We start from the raw sequence: 23,663 nt of genomic DNA on the forward strand, positions 1-23,663 counted from the left end.
GAGCCTAAAATAGAGAAAATCTACCAGGTAGATTTCATCTGGATTGCCAAGGGAAGGCAGTGAGAATCAATCCATTACTTTACTACACATCCACTAACAACACGGTTAGTAACCACCCACCTTCAAATCAAGAGGCCAGCAAAAGTGGATCAACAGGAAAGCTGAAACACCCAAATTAATCGCGTGGCCTAGCAGCTTTTCTTACCCATGGAAAGCAATCCAGAATACAATTATTCTTGGCTTCCCTCTCTTTCCCCACCCAACTTAAAATATGAAAGCTGCTACGTTTCCAAATACTTCCGACATTCTGCCACCTGCAGTGCAAATGCCAACCAATGCCTCCAATCACATTGAAGCCCCAAATTACTCAATTACGCCATCCCCCCCACGCAATATACAGATGCCTTAGGTACCCCGACTTTACATGCACTTCCTCCCACTCCCTTTTCGATGGCCTCCAACTCCGGACTCACAAACCCATGCACTTTGAGCAGGACAATACTCTTCCTTCACCGACCCGGGGTCCTCACAAGCCCCTCTCACTCACAATCCCTCTTCCTTCCCCTCCCCCAACCAGGCATCCTCTCCCTCCGGTCCAAGCCCCACACAGCTCTCCCACCCGCGGGCTGGAGCCCCAGGACACGCTATCTAAGAACCAGGCGAAGAAGGAAATGGGAAGAGGTGAAGGGCTACAGGCAGGGTCCCCAGAATGTCTCTTATGCAATAAAGGCAGCAGTAGAGAGTTGGAGTCACCTTGACCGCCATGCTGTGCTCGGAAGCCGGGGACGAGCGGGGGAGCGAGCAGGGCCCAGCTGTCAGGGCGCGCGCGCGCCGCCTCCCCGGCCGCGCCCGCCCTCCCGCTCGCCGGCGCCGCGCGCGTCCCTATGCAAATGAGCCGGGGCGGGCGGGGCCGGGAGAGGGCCCACGCCGGGTCCCCAAAAGGGAGCTGATCAGGGGGCGCCACCGCTCCGCGGAGGCAGGGGACGCGCCTCCATGGGGGAAAACTGGAGGGCCAGCCGCGGGATTCCGACGCTCCGCGTGGTTGCTGACAGCTGAGTCGCCGCCAGGAAGCCCCAGGTTTCCTAAGGGGCCTAGTGGGTGTGGCTTTGGGCAATGACTTCTGCCAAAGTCGTTTTATCCTGAGACTTAAAGGAACACTTGGGGCCTAGATTGAGCAAGATCTGGAAGGACCAAAGAACATGTTCCATTCATAATAATAAAAAATGAATTGATGACAACTAATGGCAAATACTAACAAAAAAGATTGGAAACGACTCACTCTGGGGGAAACCTCAAGCAGACATAACTTGAGAAATATGCCCCTAAACTGGCATGGAATGAATAGGCTTACATATTTGTGCTTCATGTACTATTATAAAGCTTTATTAGGCTCACTTCACATTCCCAATCACCCAAATCTTTTGTGCAATGAAGTATCGCACAAATGCAAATGGGGGAACAATATTTGTCTTGAACTCGGCTGTCACTGAATCCTGGCCCAATTTGCCCCTACATAAACATGTCCAGCCCTCCCTGTAAGTAGTAGCTAGTCCTTGAACCAAAATAATGTCTCTAAAACGGAGTCCTGCTATTATGACTATATTGAGCCACATATTGATTCATTCAACAAACATTTACTGGGCTGCTATAATATGCTAGACACAGTTTTGCTTGTAAGGGCAACATATAGTCCCTACCCTCTAGGTCCTAGAGTCTAGGAGTTTTTGATGGTCAGTGGTTCCATACAATCTCAACCCTAAGTGTATGTTTCTGTTTGTGTCTTTAAACCAAGCATGCTGCCTGTTAAAAAAAAAAAAAAAAAAGGTCTAACAACTCCAAGATTTATCCTCATAGGAGGCATCTCTTTTTTCTACAGTCTTGTAATTGTGTTAAGTATCAAAGTTAATAGAAATGAGAAAAGGGTAACAAATGGCTATTGTTGATAAGGAATGCTACATTACTAGTACTCCTAAAATGAGCTTTTCTGCTACAGTTTATTTAATTGCCTACAACAGTACATCCTTCTTCAGTCTGTTCAAAGATCTTTAACAATATAAATTGGACATAGGATGTACAAATTCACATTTTGTTCTACTAGCATCTTATGGCCCTGATACTCTCTTATTTTATGAAGTTTCTCTAAGTAAGATTCTTGAGATGTTTATTTGTTACTCTACAAGGGTCAGATGTCTAACAGCCCAGAATTCCTCAGTCTGAATAAAAGTACTTGTGAGCCCTCAAGTGTTCAGTGGGGGTCTGTTGGTTGAGCATTAACTCATGTTTGCTCGGGGAAGCACTGAGCGGGGGAGGTCACCAGTCTGATTCCCCGTTGGGGCTTAGTCCCCAGTTTGGGTATGATGTTCGCTTCTCTCTCTCTCTCCCTCTCTATTCCTCTCTCTCTAAAAGAAAAAAAAAAAGCATTTATTTATAGTGAATGAATTATTTTCTATCAGAACACATTGTTATTGTTTTTTCAATTACATACCAATATATAGTATTTTATAACTTTAAGTTTCAAATGATATGTAAGTAAGAAATAATTTTAAAACTTGGAACAAGTTGAAAACTTGATAATTAATACAACCTATAAAGAATGACATTTTAGAAAGCAAAAGTGGAAATTAAAGGCTGAGAGACTAATACTGTCATAGTCACTTTTTATAATTGGTTTCATAAAAGACTCAATACATAGCTTCACTGAGCTGGAGATTTAAATCTGTTCATGAAGTTGTTTCCCATGAAAATAATATATTACCCCCAGATGCAAAACCGAAATGTGAGCCTACTAGACAAACCATAGAAACATGTCTCCAGCTCCCAGACAGCTTACATTCTATTAATTTGAAATCAGCCAGGCCCTTTGTGGGTGAAAGTTAGAATTATACTAATGCCTAGGGCCCTAATAAACTGAAATGTAATTATTAAAACAAGAGGCAAATTCCAATGAGCATGTTCTGCCACAACTCCTGGACCTCCTTCCATCCTTAATAACATACTAGTTCTATTTATCTTCTAGCTTCCACTGATTATTTTACAAACATGAGTACATTTTTATACCTATTTCTATATCCTGCACAGCTACCATGGATGTCATCTTGCAAGAAATAAATCAAGGTGGTGTACCAACATTTAATAGAGCTTTAGGCTATCACTACTTAAACTAGGAATGGAGCTCTTCCTAGGTTAATGATACATATGTCATCACTATGATGGGAAGCCAGATATTATGCCCCCATCAAGATAGAGCTCACAAAATATTTGAAATAAATAGCATGATCTGACTTTGGTACACACACACACACACACACACACACACTGCATATTGGTTTTGACCTATACCTAGAATTATAAAATGGTATTTTTACTGAAATATTGCAAAACTTACTAATTTTATAAGTTGTACCTTTATTTTTATTTTATTTGTTAATCCTCACATGAGGATATTTTTTTACTAGTGACCCGGTGCACAAAATTTGTGCACATTAAAAGGGAATTAATTAGAGGAAATATTTTAATATTGCTATTTGCCCTTTCTCTATAATAGAAGTGTCAGAGATGAAAGAAAATTAGTAAAATGTATATGAAAATATTCCTCCTGTCAGAGTCTGAAGCATGCCACAGGAATCAGAGTCAAGTCTCTGCCCACACATGTGCACCTCTCTCGAGACCCAGACCCAGCCCCAGCCAGCCCCACCCCCATTGGGCTAGATCCAGACCCAGCTGGCCCCACCCCCATCAAACCCTGCCGAAGCAGGAGGCATGGCCTGAAGTCCCCCGTGAAGCCCCACTAGGCGGGGGCACAGCCTTCAGGTCCCCAGGCCCAGCACCTTCAGGTCCCCAGACTGGGCCAGGTGCAGCCTCCAGGCCCCTGGCCTGGTGCCAGGGCAGGGGGAGCAACTAAGGTCCTTGCTGATTGCTCATTAAGGCTCATTATAGGAACTCGGCCCCCACTGTGAGCACAGCCATCTTGTGTTACAGAATCCTGCCTCCACTGTGAGCACAGCCATTTTGAACACTATGGCATGATGGTCAATTAGCATATTCCCTCTTTATTAGATAGGATTGATTCTTAGGGAGAGTAGAAGAGAAAGGGAAAGAGAGAAACATCAATGTGAGAGAAACATATTGAGGGTTTGCCTCCTGCACATGCCCCGACTAGGGCCAGGGCTGGGGAGAAGCCTGCAACCAAGGTACAGGACCTTGACCGGAATAGGACCTGAGACCCTCTGGTCTGCAGGCTGACACTATATCCACTGAGTCAAACCAGCTGGACTATAAATTGTGCTTTGAAAACCTCCCTTGCTAAGAGTTTATATAAGGAAATTGAAGGCATTAGGCTGGGGAAAATATGAAAGGCTAAGTGTCTAAATTTGAGCAAATTATGTTCTCTAGGTGGTAGATTCACCTGGAAATCAGAAAGTATTATTCTAACCCAGGCAACTTATAGCTAGATAATAGAAAAACAAAACATTTTTAAATCTACTCTATGCTATAAAAGTATTATACTGGTTGTATGACATTTGCTGTAATTGAAATAAATTCTCATTTTGGTGGAGAGAGAGGGTGAGGTATCAAAAATCTAGTGAAATAGTTGTACTCCTGCAATTATATTTTCCTAAACTGCTCTTCCTCACCATCTGACTCTAAGTCATATACATTGTAAAATGATGGCCTTGGCTGGTTTGGCTCTGTGAATAACGCATTGGCCGTGGCCCTGGTCAGGGTGCATGTGAGAGGCAACCAATCAATGTGTCTCTCTCACATCTTGTTGTTTCTCTCTCTCTGTCTCTCCCCCTCCCTCCCACTCTCTCTAAAAACTAATAGAAAAATATTCTTGGGTGAGGATCAAAAAACAAACAAACAGGATGACAGTGATCTTATTTTTGGACCACAGTCTTCATTATTCCTTGTGCAATACCAGCCAGTTTACTTTTCAATGGGTTTGGGGGGAAATGCATAGAATGAGCTGCTCTAAATGTTTGAGGCTGTGAATGCCCTATCATTATAGTAGTCAAGTGTTTAGGGGGAAACCTTATGATCAAATGGAGGATTGAGCTATATGAGCTTAATTCTTCTTTTAAAATTCTAATTTCATGATTTGGAATGAGCCAAATTCTATTTAATTAATATTTACTGAATTATATGTATACTAAACTCATTGTTTAGCTGTAGGAAATATAAGAAAACAAGTAGCATGAGTCCCAGAGTATGGAAAATATTTTACTGCAGCAACTGCTACAATTCATTTTTTTAAATGAATACAGTTAAAAGGGTGTTACCAAAATCTTTTGCATATGCCAAAGGCCAGAGCAGCATTAAGTAATAATGGGATAAAATAACTCTGTGGTTTGTCACATATTCCCAATCTCATCGAAAGTATATAACTTGAAGAACAAACATCCTGCTGATTCCCTTAGATGCCCATAAATATCCAACCCTTGAAGCTTTACTTGGATTTGGGTTTTGCCTCTTTTCTACTTAGAGGTCAATAAGAAAGGACACTTTGAATTTAATCCAAAGTAAGGGAAAAATTTATTTACTTTTCTGAAAGAAAATAAAGTTGGATAATTTACACTACCTGGCTTCAAGATATACTATAAAGCTAAATAAATCAATATGGCATGTCCTCAAGTAACATTTATTTTGCACATCTTGACCAAGAACCTGAAAGGTCTAAGTCAACGTTGTATTCTGCATATTCCATTCCCAATGACAATAGGATACTACTTTAAAGAGAAATTATATAAAAATGAAATGAACAGAAATTAAGTTGAGTCATAATAAGTGCCCTCTATCAGATAAGGGCTTTGTACTGCAAAAGATGCCACAAAGGATAAGAATAAACTTTTGTTTATCCAGGAGCTCACAGTTCAATTTGATTCCTGTTAGAACACATGTCTGGGTTGCAGGCTGGATCCCCAATGTGAGGTGTGCAGGAGGCAGCCAATCAATGATTCTCTCTTGCCATTTATGTTTCTCTCTCTCTTTCTCTCCTCTCTCTCTCTCTATCCCTTCTTCTCTGAAATCAATAAAAATTGATTTATGAAGCCTGGGCACATTCTCTGACCAAGAATTGAAACATGACCTGGTTCATAGGTCAACGCTCAACCACTGAGCTCACCAGCTGGGCTGTAGTTTGCACTTTTAATGAAGTTTCTGGATAATGCTTACCTGCTGCTTCCCCTGATTTTGGTCAAGCCAGCATGGGAAAAGAAATTATGGAGTAATAGATATATATGATCTTGGTTCTATTGTCCCTCACTATCACTGCTTGGAAAGAAGCCCAGAAACGGTCATTGTTTACTCACACTACTCTTCCATCACCCCAAATGAATGAGTTTACCTGAATAATTCAGGATAGGGATGGAGAATAAAACAGGGAGTCAGCAATTATACTTCCTTTAATCACCCCCATCTTTGGTAAAGCATTATATGTGAATAAGTTTTGTGTTGATGATGTGGAAGAAAATTAAAGTGCAGTAAGTGGAAGTGTAAGCTTCCTCATGTCACCTCTTCTCTGAGATCCACCTGGCAGCAGCAGCAACATCATTTTATCATAGACAATAAATTAAAAATTCTAGGTGGCAACAGCAACTGAGTGTAACCCAAGGGAAAACTGAGTGGTAAGGAGAGGCATGGGTCACAGAGAAACAACTCAGTAGCAGATGAGACAAATTCCCCTTAAACATACTGAGAAAATTGAAGGGATGGTTGGACATCCTACCTAATAAAACAGTAATATGCAAATTAACCATCACTCCCCTACACCCTACCATCCACGACCACTAGCCAATCAGAGCGAGTATGCAAATAAACCCAACCAAGATGGCTACAGCCACAGGGAGCAGGAGGGAGGCGTGGGTTTCCCAGGCAACAGAAGAAGCCAAGCTTTCCACCTGTCCTTGCCAGCCTAGGCCTCCACTCAAGGCTACAAAGTTTCAATTATAGAAGGTAAACAAATCCAAACAGAAATGGCAGCAGCCATGGAGCAAGCAGGAGGTTTGGCTCTGCTCCAGGCTACAAAGTTTCAATTGTAGAAGGTAAATAAATTCCAGATACCAGGGCCTCCACTTGGGTTGCCCGAGGGGGTCGGGGGGCAGCCTGAAAACCACCACAAGCCCCATGCCCCAAGGGAACCCCCACCCTGATTCGGGACACCCTTCAGGGCAAACCAGCTGGCCCCCACCCATGCACCAGGCCTCTATCCTATCTAATAAAAGAATAATATGCAGATTGACCATCTCTCCATACACAAGATGGCTGCTCCCATGTGGTCAAAGATGGCTGCCCCCATGTGGACACAAGCTGGCCACCACAAGATGGCCAGCAAGGGAGGGCAGTTGGGAGGCACCAGGCCTGCAAGGGAGGGCAGTTGGGGGCAATCAAGCCTGCAGAGGAGGGCAGTTAGGGGTGACCAGGCAGGCAGAGGAAGTCGGAGGCAAACAGGCTGGCAGGGAAGCAGTTAGACATCAATAAGGCTAGCATGTGAGTGGTTAGGGAGTAATCAGGCTGGCAGGCAGAAGCGGTTAGGGGCAATCAGGAAGACAGGCAGGTGAGCAGTTGGGAGCCAGCAGTCCTGGATTGTGAGATGGATGTCTGACTGTCAGGATTGGTTCTAAACAGGCAGTCGGACATCCCTCAAGGAGTCCCAGGTTGGAGAGGGTGCAGGCTGGGCTGAGGGACACCACTCCGCCCCCGTGCACAAATTTCATGCATCGGGCCTCTAGTTTTTTTATACAGAATTCTACTTGGTTATAAGGTTCCAATCCATCTCTTAGACATAGTAACTGCTTTATATTGATACCTATAAGCAGGTAATATGAAGGGTTTATTATCCCTCTCTATAGATGTATTACAATGTGTTGGAAAGACAAAACATAAACAAAACCATTAACTAACAATGCAGCCATAACTTGTTTTGGTCAGTGGATAGAGTGTCAGCCTGCAGACTGAAGGGTCACAGGTTCAATTCCAGTCAAGGGTATGTACCTTGGTTGCGGTCACATCCCCAGTTGGGGGTGTGCAGGAGGCGATTGATTGATGTTTTTAAATCTCTATCCCTTTCTCTCTATAAAAAATCAATAAAAATATATATTTTTAAAAATGCGTATGCTCAACTGTGTGATAAAATTATTAAATACAGGTTTAGAAAGATAAAACATCCCTTCAAGCTAGACAACATACAGCAGGTTTTACAGAAACCATAATTCATCATCTCTGTTTTTTCCCCCCGAGTATGTATTTTTATCCTATCCTTTCTCTTTCATCCACACCCAGTCCTAACATTTATCTTAATGTCTGACATTAGCTATGTAGTTGCTAATTAAATGTTTAATAATTATTCCTAGCTGCTCACTCTACCACCAACCATCAGTCCTCTTACTAGTATGTACCATTGTCTTTGTTGCTTAAACCAGAAAGCTAAGTATCAGACAGACTCTTCCTTACCCCTCACATCTAAATAGCCACCCAGACTTGTGTTTCCCATCCCCTTCAGTGCTTTTTAAAATCTCTTCTCTTTATTATAATAGCCTTCATTATGCCTCCTAATTGCTCTCCAAGCCTCCAGTTCTCCACTTTCTGCCTCCTATCATTAGCCTCATATCTGTCCTCCACAGTGCTGTCAAGTGCTCTATCTGAAATAGGAATTAAATTTTGTCACTTCCTCATCCTTCAATGGCTCTCTACTGACTTCTATATAAAATCCCAACTCCTCAGTATAGTGAAGAGTGGAAGCTTCCTTATCTGGCCTCTTCCTCTTTCTACTACTATATTTATCCCTTTAGTCACAAGAATATTTGAACCTTTACACTATTTCCTTTTCTAGGAATATTTTGCTCCACATTTATATCAATTTGCCTACTCTTTAAAATATAGCTCAGGAATCTCATCCTGCTCTAGCTGGTTTGGCTCAGGGGATAGAATGTCAGCCTTCAGACTGAAGGGTCCCAGGTTCGATTCCGGTCAAGGGCATGTACCTTGGTTGCAGGCTCAATCCCCAGTGGGGATTGTGCAGGAGGCAACTGATCAATGTTTCTCATCAATGTTTCTAACTCTCTATCCCTCTTCTTTCCTCTCTGTAAAAATCAATAAAATATATTTATTTTTACAAAGAATCTCATCCTTAATCACCTTACCCCATATGGGGTAGCCTCCCAACTCCGTGCATAGGATTTATCACACTGTATTGTAATTACCTCTTTATTTTCTCTTCCACTGGTGGCTTTCAAAATTTATTGATCCATATCCTTATAGTAAAAAGTATATTTTTATAACAACCCCAGTACACGTATGTGAATTTTTGATAGGTCAAGTAACAACAGGAAGATATTGGGGCTTGAACTTCCTTTGCAATGTTCTACCTATTGTAGAAGGGAGGCCTATTGACAAAGGAGACAACATTAGCAAGGATCCATAATTTCCCTGTCAGGGAATTAGTACAATCAGAGGACCCTTTCAGCCAAGAAATTAAGAATGCATGCTATGTGAGAGGCAGTAACAGCATCAGTCAGTCAATGACAGCTGAAGAAACAGATGACAAAACAGAGTAGTTAAATATCAACATTCATTTCTCTTCTATTCCTACTTCTACGCCCAACAACAGAAGAGTGAGCCTTGAAAAAGAGGGGAAAAAATGTCCTACAATGAGACACTCTCCCGGTCCAATCTTTTAAAAATATTTTTTTAAATTGATTTTCAGAGAGAGAAGAAGGGAGGAGAATGAGAAATATCCTTGTGAGAGTGGAACATCTATTGGCTACCTCCTGCATGCCCCTACTGGGGATCAAGCCAGTAACCGAGCTGGCCCAATCTTTAGGGGCTTCAAGAGGGAGAATGAGCCGAAACCGGTTTGGCTCAGTGGTAGAGCATCGGTCTGTGGACTGAAAGGTCCAAGGTTCGATTCCGGTCAAGGGCATGTACATTGGTTGCGGGCACATCCCCAGTAGGAGTTGTGCAAGAGGCAGCTGGTCGATGTTTCTCTCTCATCGACGTTTCTAGCTCTCTATCTCTCTCTCCTCCTCTCTATAAAAAATCAATAAAAATATATTAAAAAAAAAAAAGAGGGAGAAGGAGTGAAAACATAACTATACTCCCTTCTTCATTTCAGATCACTGTGGCTACAAGTCTGTCCAGCAATGAAGGAAGTTTTAGAACACCAAATTTTTTAAGTAGGCCAGACTATACTTTGAGTAAGTTGAAAAAGAAAAAAAACACAAGAAAACTGAAGTCTGCCCAGGAGGAGAGAATATTCAACAGTACAGTGGGAGACTAGAGAAAAATTTGACATTTTATGTTTATACTCCCACCAAGTTCCAATTCCTCAGTAACATGGTCACATAAAAGTAAGAGTGTTATGTAGTTTGTGATAAAATATTAAGTGAATAAGTCAGAACTTCACATTGTACACAAATGACAAGTATAATTTATAAGTAACCTGAGTATATTATACAAAACTGCAGCAAACAACTGAATTTTCTCTAAATTACAATTTTACATAGGGTCAGCAATATGGTATACCTAACTAAATCAACTATTACACTTCTTTTTGCCATTTTTTTGTTTTAAAAGAAGTTTATTTAGTAAGATTGCTTTTCATGAATCCATGTTTTACAATGAACACTTGGCCACCCTCTGTAGATTTGTAAATTATATATATTTTTTGTTTTGGAGTGTTTGGGTTTTTTTTGGTTGTTATTGTTTTTCAAACATTAACACTGCCGATACCGGTTTGGCTCAGTGGATAGAGCGTCGGCCGGCGGACTGAAAGGTCCTGGTTCGATTCTGGTCAGGGGCATGTGTGCAGGAGGCAACTGATCAATGTTTCTTTCTCATCGATGTTTCTAACCCTCTATCAACTCTCTATCCCTCTCTTTTCCTCCCTGTAAAAAATCAATAAAATATTTTTTAAAATATTAACACCATCTATATCTATATCTATATCTATATCTATATCTATATCTATATCTATATCTATATCTATCTATCTATCTATCTATCTATCTATCTATCTATCTATCTATATACAATATATATAAAACCTTAAGTGACCCATTGACTGAATGACCGTTTGATTGGTTGCTATGGCATGCACTGACCACCAGGAGGCAGATGTCCAATTCAGGAGAAGCCCCCTGGTGGTCAGTGCGCTCCCACAACAGGACCACTACTCAGCTGACCAATGAGCTCCAAATGCCGGACTAGATGCCAGGCTCATGGCTGGTGAGCAGAGCTGCAGCAGGAGCCTCTCTCACCTCTGTGGCAACACTACATAGGGGTTGGGGTGTGGGGGCACCTTGTGGCAGGCACAGCAGGCCCAGCTGGGGCATGGGCTCCTCCCCAGCCGCCTGCCACTTCACACACTGCTACATCCCTTAGGGCAGTGGTTCTCAACTTTTCTAATGCCGTGACACTTTAATACAATTCCTCATGTTGTGGTGACCCCCAACCATAAAGTTATTTTCATTGCTACGACCCTCAGGTTAAGAACCGCTAGCAGGGTCGCCTAAGACCATCGGAAAACACAGATATTTACGTTATGATTCATAATCGTAGCAAAATTATAGTTATGAAGTAACAACGAAATAATTTTACGTTTGGGGGTCACCACAACATGAGGAATTGTATTAAAGGGTCGTGGCATTAAAAAGGTTGAGAACCACTACTCTAGGCAAAGCTACTTCCTGGTGACATCCAAAGAACAAGTTAACAAGGCCTGGGTTACACACATGTTGGTAGTAATGCATTAAATGTAAATGGGGTGTTTTTTTAGGCTGTTTGACCTTATCACATACTCAAGGATGAAACTTAGCAGTTTCTAGTCCCAAGAACCACTCAGTGCTTGAACAAAAGTTGTTGATGGAGGGGAGGAGGAAGAGGGGTAAGGGTGCTTTGTATTTTTTATATTACTACAAAGTCACTTAACAAACATTGAATCGATGTGCCAGATACAGTTTCTCTCTAAAGCAAACTATTTCATGAAGGAAATTAGTCCTTTCTCAGCAAGAAAGGGAAGAAAAAAGTGGAGAAACAGGACCAAATTGAGAAACTTGGGCCACAGTACTGTTTCTATCAGTTACTTAATGAGAAACCTCAAGCAAGAGTGTGGGATTAAATCAGGGATCTTCAGGGGTGCACAGGTATCTAAAAAAATTAAAAGTTAACAATATTAATATTTAATATAGGAATTAACAGTATTAAAAATGCTTGCCGTACTAGTAGTCAGCAGCTGTGCGTCGCTGCAGTTTGCCCAGGACCAAACCAGAGAGGGTCGGACCTGCATTACCACCATTTGTCCACCATCCAGAACTGAAATATCATTGCTGGCATGTACACATAAGGAACTATTTGACATAGAAATTGGGACTCAAAAGAACTGTTGGCCCAGAAAAAATCTCACTACAGACTGATTCATTTGCCTCTCAGCATAACCATTATTGCTTGTCTCATTTGGTTCTTATAAGCGTATCATTTTGGTTCTTATAAGCGTATTTCTAGTATCACGTGAGCTCACTCATCTAGGGGAAATGATGAACAACACAGACTGATGAACAACAACAGCATCGATCAGACTGTCAGACTTCAGAGGGAAGGCAGGGGAGGGTGGGGATGAGGGAGAGAGACCAACCAAAGGGCTTAAGTGCACGCATATGAGCCTAACCAGTGGTCACGGACAACAGGGGGTAGAGGCATGGGGGGGAGGGGTTTGGGATGGGAATGGGGGGATGAGGACAAATATGTGATACCTTAATCAATAAAGTAATTTAAAAAAAAAAAAAGAAAGAAAAAGTGGATGGGACTAAAGAAAAAAAAGAGAAAAAGAAATTTTAAAAAATGCATTAGACACATTTATAAAAGATGTAAACAAAAGTTTTATGCATTTTGTATACCAAATAAATAAATATGACAAGGACTAGATTATTTGATTTCTAAAATCACTGTTCTAAAATTCCAGAGTCTGTATTTATTTAATATACCTTAGTTTCTCTTAAAATTGTGTAAAAATAGCCCTAGCTGGTTTGGCTCAATGGATAGAGCATTGGCCTGAAGGGTCCCAGGTTCGATTCCAGCAGAAGGCACATACCTGGGTTTCGGGCTCCATCTCCAGTAGGGGGCATGAAGGAGACAGCCAATCAATGATTCTCTCATCATTGATGTTTCTATCTCTCTGTCACTCTCCCTTCCTCTCTGAAATCAATAAAGAAATAAAAAAATTTATTTTTTATTTGGGACTCAAAAGAACTGTTGAACTGTATAAAAATAAATAAGACCATATCTGTAGTAAAATAAACGATGCACATACAACAAAATGCAATTTTTCGCCGAGACCGGTTTGGCTCAGTGGATAGAGCATTGGCCTGCGGACTGAAAAGTCCCGGGTTCAATTCCGGTCAAGGGCATGTACCTTGGTTGCAGGCACATCCCCGGTAGGGGGTGTGCAAGAGGCAGCTAATAGATGATTCTCTCTCATCGATGTTTCTAACTCTCTATCCCTCTCCCTTCCTCTCTGTAAAATATCAATAAAATATATTTTTTTAAAAATGCAATTTTACAAAGATATAAAAAAGTAATTTTTTTATTTTTTTATTCTTAAATGCATCCTAACCCTACCAATACACCCATCTTACCTGATGAAGCAGGTTCTCTTTGTTATTATATGGTGCCAGTTGGCATGGCCCTTTCTTCCTCTTAGCTCATTCAAGAGACAGGCAAAGGGATTCTCTGACAGCCCTGTGTTGATGAGATTAATGACAAACTTAAAGTCTGGAATCCCTCTAGCAAATTTTTCAGAAAGAATTATTTTAATTTTACAAATTTGCACAGTAATTAGTTGGTTTTGCTTGTTGAAAACTATATATATATGCCTTAAAATTCTGAGTTGTAAAAATAAATTATAAGAAACACTATAATAAAGTTAAATTTTATTTTATAGTTCTTTTAATACCTTATAATTCTATAATTCTTTGATAATTCTTGAACTAACACTTGACAGCATTATATAGATGGTATAGAAGCTCTTCACTTTGTGTGTCCAGATCACCTGAAGTTAAGAGTCTTGCTGTGCATAGTGACACGAGTAAATGAGTTACAAAGTCGTTAAATGAAATCCAATTTATTAAAAAGACAGCTTTCACAACATTGTGAATATACTTAACACTTCTGGACTGTATTCTTAAAAATGATTAAGATGGTCAATTTTATGTTATGTGTTTTTCACCACAATCAAAAATTAAAAAGGGTAAAATGACTGAAACAGTATCATCAGTTTAAAATGAATATTTTTGGTCTTAATTTTCAACACTTTTTAGTCTTTTTTCCTTGATATCTAAGTAATGTTAATACAGTTTTCTTCACTCTCCCCTACTTGGAAACTTTCACATTAAGAAACAATGTGAAACAACAGCAAAAAAAAAGTTTAAAAACAGAAACATAGCTGAAACCGGTTTGGCTCAGTGGTAGAGTGTCAGTCTGCGGACTGGAAGGTCCCAAGTTCGATTCCGGTCAGGGGCATGTCATTGGTTGCAGGCACATCCCCAGTAGGGGGTGTGCAAGAGGCAGCTGGTCAATGTTTCTCTCTCATCGATGTTTCTAGCTCTCTATCCCTCTCTCCTCCTCTCTGTAAAAAAATCAATAAAATATATTTTTTTAAAAACAGAAACATAATCGTCATTTTTTTTTTTTTTTACTAAAACTGAAAAAAGAATATATGAAGTAGCATTTTAACTGTGGAGATTCTTATGGTTAGATTCTTATTATAGATGATTCCAATTTTAATTTGGGCTCTCTTTTCCCAGAGGGTGGGGAGGGGTAGTTCAGTATTATCTATCTATCTATCTATCTATCTATCTATCAATAAAGAGATAATATTCAAATTAGGCCGGGACTCTGTAACAGGTCATGACCAGACAGGAGGAGGTTGTGTGTGCAGGTGAGGCCCGGAGCGGAGATGGAGACTGAGGCAGGGGGGCCTGCCTGAGCTGGTGCGATGGCTCCGGTGGCCCCGAAGCGGATACAGGCAGGGGCCAGAGGACACTGTGAATCAGGTGCAGGTCCTGGCCCCCGGAGGGTGCCTCCTTGTGTGATTTCATTCACATGCTGGGCCTATAATACTATCTAATAAAGAGGGAATATGCTAATTGACCCTCACGCCATTGCAAGATGATGGCACCCACAGCCAATAAGGGAATATGCGAATTGACTGCCCCACCCTCAAAGATGGCAGCACCCACAGCCAATAAGGAGGGAATATGCTAATTAACTACCACACTCTCAAAGATGGCGGCATCCACAGCTACAAGATGGCGGCACCCAAGTCACCTCAGCCCCACAGCTGCCCAGGGCCGGCCTGAGGCGCAAGCAAGCCTCCAATGGCAGTTGCTCAGCCACTCAGGGCCACCTGAGGCTCAGGTAACCGGGGGCCAGCAGAGGCTTGCCCTGCTGGCAGTGGCAGTAGCAGAGGTGTGATGGAGCATTGCCTTCCCCTGATCACTGGGTCACCTCCTGCCCCTGAGGGCTCCCGGACTGTGAGAGGGGGCAGGACAGGCTTAAAGGACCCCCCCTCCAGTGCATAAATTTTTATGCACTGGTCCTCTAGTAAGGTATATTCAACAAACACAGGGATGTTTCAAAGAGGACTATAGAGCACTGTTATATCAAATTGTAAATGTTTCCTTTTTTATAATCATGTAAAATAAAAAAAGCAAGCCACTTTAAATGAATGTTTAGTCATTTCCAATTTGCCAGTATAATTAATACTATATTGAATAACTTTGTTGATATGTCTTTGTATTCTTGTACAAATAGTTTTGTAGGATAAATGCTTATAAGTGGAACTCTTGCCTCAAAAGATATATAAATTGAAAAATGTGTTAAAGTTGTTAAAATTGTCTAATTGCTTGTCAAAAACTAGTTTCTATACCTATGGACAGTGTATGAGAGTTAAAAAAATGGAATGCACAATCTGTTGGTAATGTGTGTCTTTAAGTTATTCCTCTAACAGTAGTTTTTAATATTAGCTGGTCTATTTTTATTTTCTTTATTTTATCTCATATGACAGTCATCCAGCTGGGTAGGGGGTTCTGGATAACTTTCCTGGGAACTGGAACTCCCACTCCACCCTTATACGGATAGCACTATGAGCTAAACAAATGTGTTAACTAGTTATTGTTATTTTTCTGTACATATCTTAAAATACACATTAAGTACCTACCTTTATCTTTTAGATTTCAGATTTCCTACCTCTACTTTTTGATGACCATATGTTTAATACCATGTCTTTAAAAAATATGCCTTCTGGGGGTTTCAAGATGTGATAGCAAAATTTACTAGTCTATATATTCTTGAGCCTGTAGCAAACACATGGTTGCTAGTTCATTCCTAAGAGTGCAGTATGGCCTTTTCCAAACCTCTTATTCTAGAATTAATGTTATCATACAAATACCACCTCACATGAATATAGAAATTTTGATAAATATTTTCCATTTGACTTTCACAACTAGTGTGGTGACTGGAAAGGTAATATTATCTCCACTTAATAGATGAAAACAAGGTCACAATCATGAAAAAGTGGAACTTAAACTAGATTGGCTTGGACTTTCCATACCACTATGCTGCCTCTTACATACTAGTAGGACAGCATATTCCTTTTCATAGATATTTTATCCCACGGTGGCAATAATCACTTCCTAAATTCCCTTTAGAATAAGGTAAAATATAAATTCAAAAAGCGGGGAAAGACCCTACTAAAAAAGGAAATACATTTTCTTTTTTGGTAATTTTACTATTATGATGCTAAAAGAAGTCATTCTTTTTATCTTTTAGGCAAACTGCATCTAAACATGTATTCTGTGGTATTTTAATAAATGTGTGAATAGCTCTAAGACAAGGATAATTTAAAACTGTAACCTCAATTTTGCAAGTTGATCATACTAAATGGTGGTCACATGATACAGCTCATCATATTCCTTACTCATATTCATCTTATTTCTTATTCATATTTATCATGTATAGTTTTCACCATATTTCTTTTCTACAACTAACTATGAAGTCACAGGACTAATCCATTTCAGATTTACTGCAGTTAAAAATGTCCTTGATTTCTTATTATAAGGATCATAATTGCTGGTCAGCAATTGACTGATCTACAGATAAGGTGGTTTTGGAAAGAAATAGTAAGTCTTGACATTTTGAGGACATTATTGCTTCCCTTTTTAAATCCATGTCACTGATAGTATTGATTCAGTTTTCTATTTAACACTGTATGATCATAATTTCTGGTGTCTCATTAAGGCTTAAAGGAAAAGGATCTGAGCATTCTCGGTACCTTTTTTTAATCTTATCTTCAGGAGGCCCATCTCCGTGTAGTATAAAATATGGGGTATCTGAAGAACTGGACTCTTGCATAGGCTGTGTACTGGGAGGACTTAGACAATTTCTCTTTCCTGGGCTTCAGTTTCCTCATCTCTAAAACGAAGTGGTGCATTCGTTTTAGAGGGTCCATTTCAACTCTAGCATCATCGTAAAACCTAATAGCCAACATTTGTTGTCACAGGCATTCTATGGTATACACAACACTGCAGGGATACTTGTGGTTATCAAAAAAAAAATGGCTTATCCTCTGGGACAAACGGTTTCAACAGTTACTAAATAATAATAAGCCCAATGGCCGAAAACAGCAGCATACTGCGATGTGGTTCAAGCCACTAAGACAGACCTCGAGGTGTTAACTATTTCAGCAGAGTCCCTACGTTGATATCGCACTGCATACTGATAACATGAGAGAAAAGAAAAACGAGGTTAAGTCTGAACAGCAAAAACAGAAACAAATAAAGTAAGTGAAAATTTCTCCCGCAACTCCAACTCAATTCCTACATTTTAGGCTAAGGATGCAGGTGATTGGGTCTACCGTTCAGGCCGAGGGGAGAGTTTTTCTCTCCGTCTCCAAAACATCGCCCGCGGGAGGAGGAGGGGAGACAGAGAAAAGTATATAATTCAAATTAACCTCAAGAAACGCCCCCAGGGCTAAACAGAAGGTCCCTTTTACGGCCTCCTCCTCTGCCTCAGGCCTACAACACGGCTGCCGGCGCCCGCGGCGCCTAGGCGGAGAGCTTCCGGGCGCCGTAAGTCCCGCCTCCCGAGCCGCTTCCGCCGCCCCGCGCGCCGAGCCTCCTCCTCCCATTGGCCGGCGGGAGGGAAAAGGCGTCATCTCATGCGCTCACTTCCGGCCAGGGAGCGCGCGGGTTGATTCGTCCTTCCTCGGCCGCGGGTGCTGCCCGAGCTCGGAAATGGCGGGTAAGTTCCCGGGAAAAGTTTATGGAGGGGAGGGGGCCGGCGGGTTCGGGAAAGAACGCCGAGGCCGTGGTGACAGTGCCCGCTTGGAACTTTGGGGCTCCGGCCTGGGTTCCAGAAGGCCTGCTCCAGTCGGGGAGCGCGGAACTCGGAGCGCTGCAGCCTCTTGTGAGGAGAGGTTCGCGCCCCCGCCCCCCGCTGCTCCGGGTTCGGCGCCTTGTGCGAAGAACTTGGCCCCCCGGCGAGCGACGGAGAGAAGCCGAGGGGAAAAGCGTCGCGGCTCGGGTTGTAAGGTGCCAGGTGCTTTGAGGCCTGTTTCTCTCCTCGTCCCTTTTGCCCACTGTTGCCTCGGCCGCACGGGGCTGGGTCTGTTCCCGCCGGCTGGTTTTAAGGCTCATCCTCCCCTTCCAGGTCCCCCGCCTTCCACCGCCAGCGGCGTGAGAGCTAGCGCACGGCCGCCTTGCCCTGCGCTGGGGCTCCCACTGGGATGTCATGACTGACTTTGCAGTCTCCTTAATCTCTCACACTTCGGGATTTCTAGGATGGGTTTATAAGATTTTTCTCTGAGAAAGCGGCTCTCTCATTCTTCCTTCGCCTAAACTCTTTTTAGAGTGTGTCTACTATAATGTAATTCCCTAGTGGTCATTCTGTTCTGCTCTCTATTAAGCCTTCTTTACAACATTTGATAACAACATTTAATAATCATGTCTGTTTTTTGGTACGTGTATGAAGACTGTTTTGATGTGCCTATATATGCCCCCCCCCCCGCCCAAATTACTTATCTTTTCATGTGATTGACAGTTTATGATCTCTGTTCCCAGTGCCTTCCTTGTAATCTCACTATACTTTTAAAAAATATATATATTTTATTGATTTTTTACAGAGAGGAAGGGAGAGGTATAGAGCGTTAGAATCATCGATGAGAGAGAAATATGGATCAGCTGCCTCCTGCACACCCCCACTGGGGATGTGCCCACAACCAAGGTACATGCCCTTGACGGGAATCAAACCTGGGACCTTTCAGTCCGCAAGCCGAGCCTCTATCCACTGAGACAAACCAGTTAGGGCTCACTACACTTTTATGGATGTGCTGGATAGACAGGCTATAGCTTGAGCTCTACAGAAGTTGTTTTTTTTTGTTTTTTTTTTAATACATTTTATTGATTTTTTACAGAGAAGAAGGGAGAGGGATAGAAAGTTAGAAACATCGATGAGAGAGGGACATCGATCAGCTGCCTCCTGCACTCCCCCCACTGGGGTTGTGCCCTTGACCGGAATCAAACCCGGGACCCTTCAGTCCGCAGGCCAATGCTCTATCCACTGAGCCAAACCGGTCTTGGCAAGCTCTACAGAAGTTTGAGGAAGAGCTATGGGATCATTGAATACACTGGTACTATAAAAGGGGGGGAACATAGGTACTGCATAGGGTATACATGTTATAAGAATCATACCTAAATTGGAATCTCAGCTTCACCATTTAGTAGTTGGGAGCTCTTAATTAAGCAAACAAATCTCTTTCTAAACCTGAGTTTTTTAATATAAAATGGTACTTGATATAGTATCGAGCTATAACACATAATATATACGTATTATAGAATTGTGGGGGATTAAGTTAATGTGGGATTTCACAAGTTAAATTTTGTTGCTTAGATTATACATAAATTCAAGGTGGGATCTGTTATCTCAGTTTTATAGATTAGGGTCAGAGAGGTCAAGTAATTCATAGATGAAGTAAATAAATGGTGAAGACTGGATTTGAATGCAGGAATTCTGATTCCAAATCATTAATCAGTAATTGCCTCAAGTGTTCCCCATTTTCTGTGTATGTGTTTTAACCACTTATTGAAATAATATGGCATGTCATTGTACCCTTTTTGTTTCTGCTCATGATTTCCCCCCCTGAATTTTTGCTAACTTTTATATTTATTTTGTCTGGAGACTTATTGTCATCTTTGCTTGAAAGTTCCTCTTGATAATGATTCTTTCATTAATTGTTATATATCTTGATGACTAGCCACATTATGAAACCATTTGGTTATTCCAATAGCTGGGATAGTTTATGACTATGCACAGATGGTAAAAAATATTTATAATACAATGAAAATTTTCTTTTCTAAACCTATCCCCATTCCTTCTCTTATCCTAGAGGTAACCATGGTTACCAGTTTCTTGTATATACTTTCTAAGATAACCTATGCATTATCAGTTCATAGTTCTTTTAATAGTCTGGAAGTACTCTGGGTATAATTTTTCCAGTATTAGAAATGAAATGTTATTGTAATTGTTAAAGGACATACTTTATTTCTTCTTTTTTTAAAAAATATATTTTATTGATATTTTACAGAGAGGAAGGGAGAGAGAGATAGAGAGTTAGAAACATGAGAGAGAATCATCGATCTGTTGCCTCCTGCACACCCCCCCTCCCGGGAATGTGCCTGTAACCAAGGTATATGCCCCTGACCGGAATCAAACCCAGGACCCTTCAGTCCGCAGGCCAACGCTCTATCCATTGAGCCAAACCGGTTTCGGCCTCCCTTTATTTCTTAGTGGAGCAGTATCATTCTTTTTATATTTCTTTTAAAAAGGCTATATAGGTATAAATCATAGCAGGAAATTTATATTAGTATTAAATATTCTGAAATGTCAGTAATCTGTCATGTTTATTTTCAGGTGTACTCATTCATGTAAAGCAGCTCTGCTTCATAAGCCTTTATCTCAAATGACGTTTTATAATGAGGCACTCATACAAAGTACATTTATTTAGGAGCATGTGAACAATGACCTATACTTTTATGATCTATAAAAATGCTTTAAATCTTACTTTTATTTCACTTCTAATAACAACCCTATTTTTAGATTTGCTTATTTAAACCATTTTCAACCAGACCTTTAAAAATCTTTCTCTTAGGATTTGGTGCTATGGAGAAATTTTTGGTTGAGTACAAAAGTGCAGAGGAGAAGAAACTGGCAGAGTATAAATGTAACACCAACACAGCAATTGAACTAAAATTAGGTATGTATGACATTTCTAAGTGGTATTATGTATGTATTGTATGTATATATATAATGTTATCTTTGAAGTAGAATTTCATGTAAGAGCAGTTGTTTGTATAAATATAATTTTCTGCATTTATTGGACATAATTCAGATTTTATTCAGTCTTGATTTATGTCATGGAGTGGGTAGATGTTTGAGAGGTGACAAAATTTACATATAGGAAGTACAGTGTGGCAAATAGTGACATGAATAAGTGGTCTCAGCTTTAAAATATTTACTCTTATAAAAATAACGGTGTTGGTGAGGATGTGAAAAAACACTATTATAATGCTGAAGGGAATGTAAAATAATACAACTACTTTCGAAAACCATTTGGCAGGTTCTTTAAAAAGCTAAAAACATGAATTTATTAAATGACCCAGAAATTCTACTCCTAGGTATCTACCCAAGAGGAATGAAAACATATGTCCATATAAAAACTCATACATGAATGCTCATAGCAGCATTATTCACAATAACTAAACAATGGAAACAACCCAGATATCTATCAATTAGTAAACAGATAAAGTGTGGTACGTATATCTATATGATAGAATATTATGTGACAATAAAAAGGAATGAAGGTCTGATAATGCTGAAACATGGATGAAACTAAAAAACATTCTAAGTGAAACCCGACCAAAAACAAAACAAAACTACCCCATATCCTGTATGATTCTTTTTGTATGAAATGTTTGGAAAAGCCAATTCTGTCACAGGAAGTTGATTTAGTGATTGCCTGGAGTTAAAGGTGGGAATAGAGATGACTGAAAATGAGCATGGGATTTCTTTTGGGAATCATAGCAGCATTTTAAAATGAGATTGTGACAATGGTTACACAATTTTAAATTTACTAAAAATTATTTAAAACAAGTGAATTGTATGGTATATAAATTATACTTCAGTAACACTGTTTAATTATATACTCACAAATCCTGGTTCAATCACTTTTTATGTCCCCATTTCCTAATCTTTAAAATGGAGTTGATAGTGTTTACTTTATAGTGTTTGTAAAGATTAAATGAAAGGTTAAACACAAGTAAAGTGCTTGAATAACAACTTTTAGAAATTCTCAATAAATGCCAGCTGCTGTCATTTAAACAATCCTATCTAATAAAGAGGTAATATGCTAATTGACCTTTACACTGTTGCAAAGATGGCTGCGCCCTCAGCGACAAGGTGGCAACCCCCAACCCCCTCAGCCCCACAGGGGCGCCTGCCTCCAGAATCCCCTCAGTCCCCAGCCGCCCAGGGCCGCCCGAGGCTCATGTAACCAGGGCCGGCAGAGGCAGCAGCAGAGGTGTGATGGGGTGTTGCCTTCCCCTGATCACCAGGTTGCCTCCCGCCCCTGAGGGCTCCTGGACTGTGAGGGGGCAGGCTGGGCTGAGGGATCCCCTCCTCCGGTATGTGAATTTTCATGCACCAGGCCTCTACTACAAACATAATAGAAATACAAAGAAAATGACAAGGTAAAAGATAATACTGATCTAGATTTTTTTTTCCTTGTACAGACATTTTTCTAAAACCAGGAGCCTGTAGTAAGGCTCTTTTATTATTTAGCTTAACAATGTCTTGAATATCATTCTCTGTAAAAAAAACATAGAGCTCTATCTTATTCTTTTAAATTTGTAGTACACTGTGACTGTATCATAACATTTAAGTACTAGAAGCCTGGTGCACAAAAGTTGGGAGCCCTCAGGGGGTGTCTGATTGACAACTTAGGCCTTCAGGGAGCTGGCCTAAGCTGCAATCAGACATCCTTAGCGCTGCCGTGGAGGTAGGCTGCTGTGCTCACTAGTCATCAGCCTGACTTGTGGCTGAGAAGTGCTCCCACTGTGGGAGTACACTGACCACAGAGGCAGCTCCTGTGTTGAGTGTGCCCCCTGGTGGTTAGTGCACGTTATAGTGACTGGTCATTCAGCAGTTCGGTCGACTTGCATATTACCTTTTTATTATATAGGCTAAGATTCCCTATTTGGGATTGCTTCTCTCGCGTGATGAATCATGATTCATAACAGTAGCAGAATTACAGTTATGAAGTAGCAATGAAAATAATTTTATGGATGGGGGTCACCACAACATGAGGAACTGTGTTAAAGGGTCACGGCATTAGAAAGGTTGAGAACCACTGATGTATTTAAACCCAATACTTAACTGTATAACCTTGAGCAAATTAGTCATTTTTGCATCATTCATCTATGAAATGAACATTCAATAGCTCATGTGAGGATTAACTGCAATCTATATATATAAAAGCCTAAGCAACTGTTAAGACTGAACAACCAGTCGGCTGGTTGCTATGACTCACACTGATCACCAAGGGGCAGATGCTCAAGGCAGGA

At 40.8% G+C, this 23,663-nt stretch overlaps 2 protein-coding genes across 7 annotated transcripts in view; one reads left to right on the plus strand and one right to left on the minus strand.

The window, feature by feature from the left end:
* Positions 1 to 23,663, minus strand: part of SLC25A12 (solute carrier family 25 member 12) — a 143,539-nt gene that overhangs the window by 75,621 nt on the left and 44,255 nt on the right. The window contains exon 1 of one of the 4 annotated variants that reach the window (XM_084892317.1): positions 754 to 874. The exons of 1 other annotated variant lie outside the window; for it this stretch is intronic. In XM_084892317.1, coding sequence (XP_084748443.1) covers positions 754 to 765 — 12 coding nt within the window. In that variant the 5' untranslated portion in view covers positions 766 to 874. Of the gene's footprint in view, positions 1 to 120; positions 310 to 753; positions 875 to 23,663 lie in introns of those variants that run through there. 2 more of the 4 variants (XM_084892319.1, XM_084892318.1) reach the window with 2 other exon arrangements.
* Positions 18,195 to 23,663, plus strand: part of HAT1 (histone acetyltransferase 1) — a 39,134-nt gene continuing 33,665 nt past the window's right edge. The window contains exons 1-2 of one of the 3 annotated variants that reach the window (XM_084892347.1): positions 18,195 to 18,288; positions 21,194 to 21,298. In XM_084892347.1, coding sequence (XP_084748473.1) covers positions 18,282 to 18,288; positions 21,194 to 21,298 — 112 coding nt within the window. In that variant the 5' untranslated portion in view covers positions 18,195 to 18,281. Of the gene's footprint in view, positions 18,289 to 18,462; positions 18,586 to 21,193; positions 21,299 to 23,663 lie in introns of those variants that run through there. The other 2 variants (XM_084892348.1, XM_084892349.1) reach the window with 2 other exon arrangements.

The sequence above is a fragment of the Pipistrellus hanaki genome, assembly GCF_964339955.1.
Source record: "Pipistrellus hanaki genome assembly, chromosome: 8".
NCBI classification, from domain to species: Eukaryota; Metazoa; Chordata; class Mammalia; order Chiroptera; family Vespertilionidae; genus Pipistrellus; species Pipistrellus hanaki.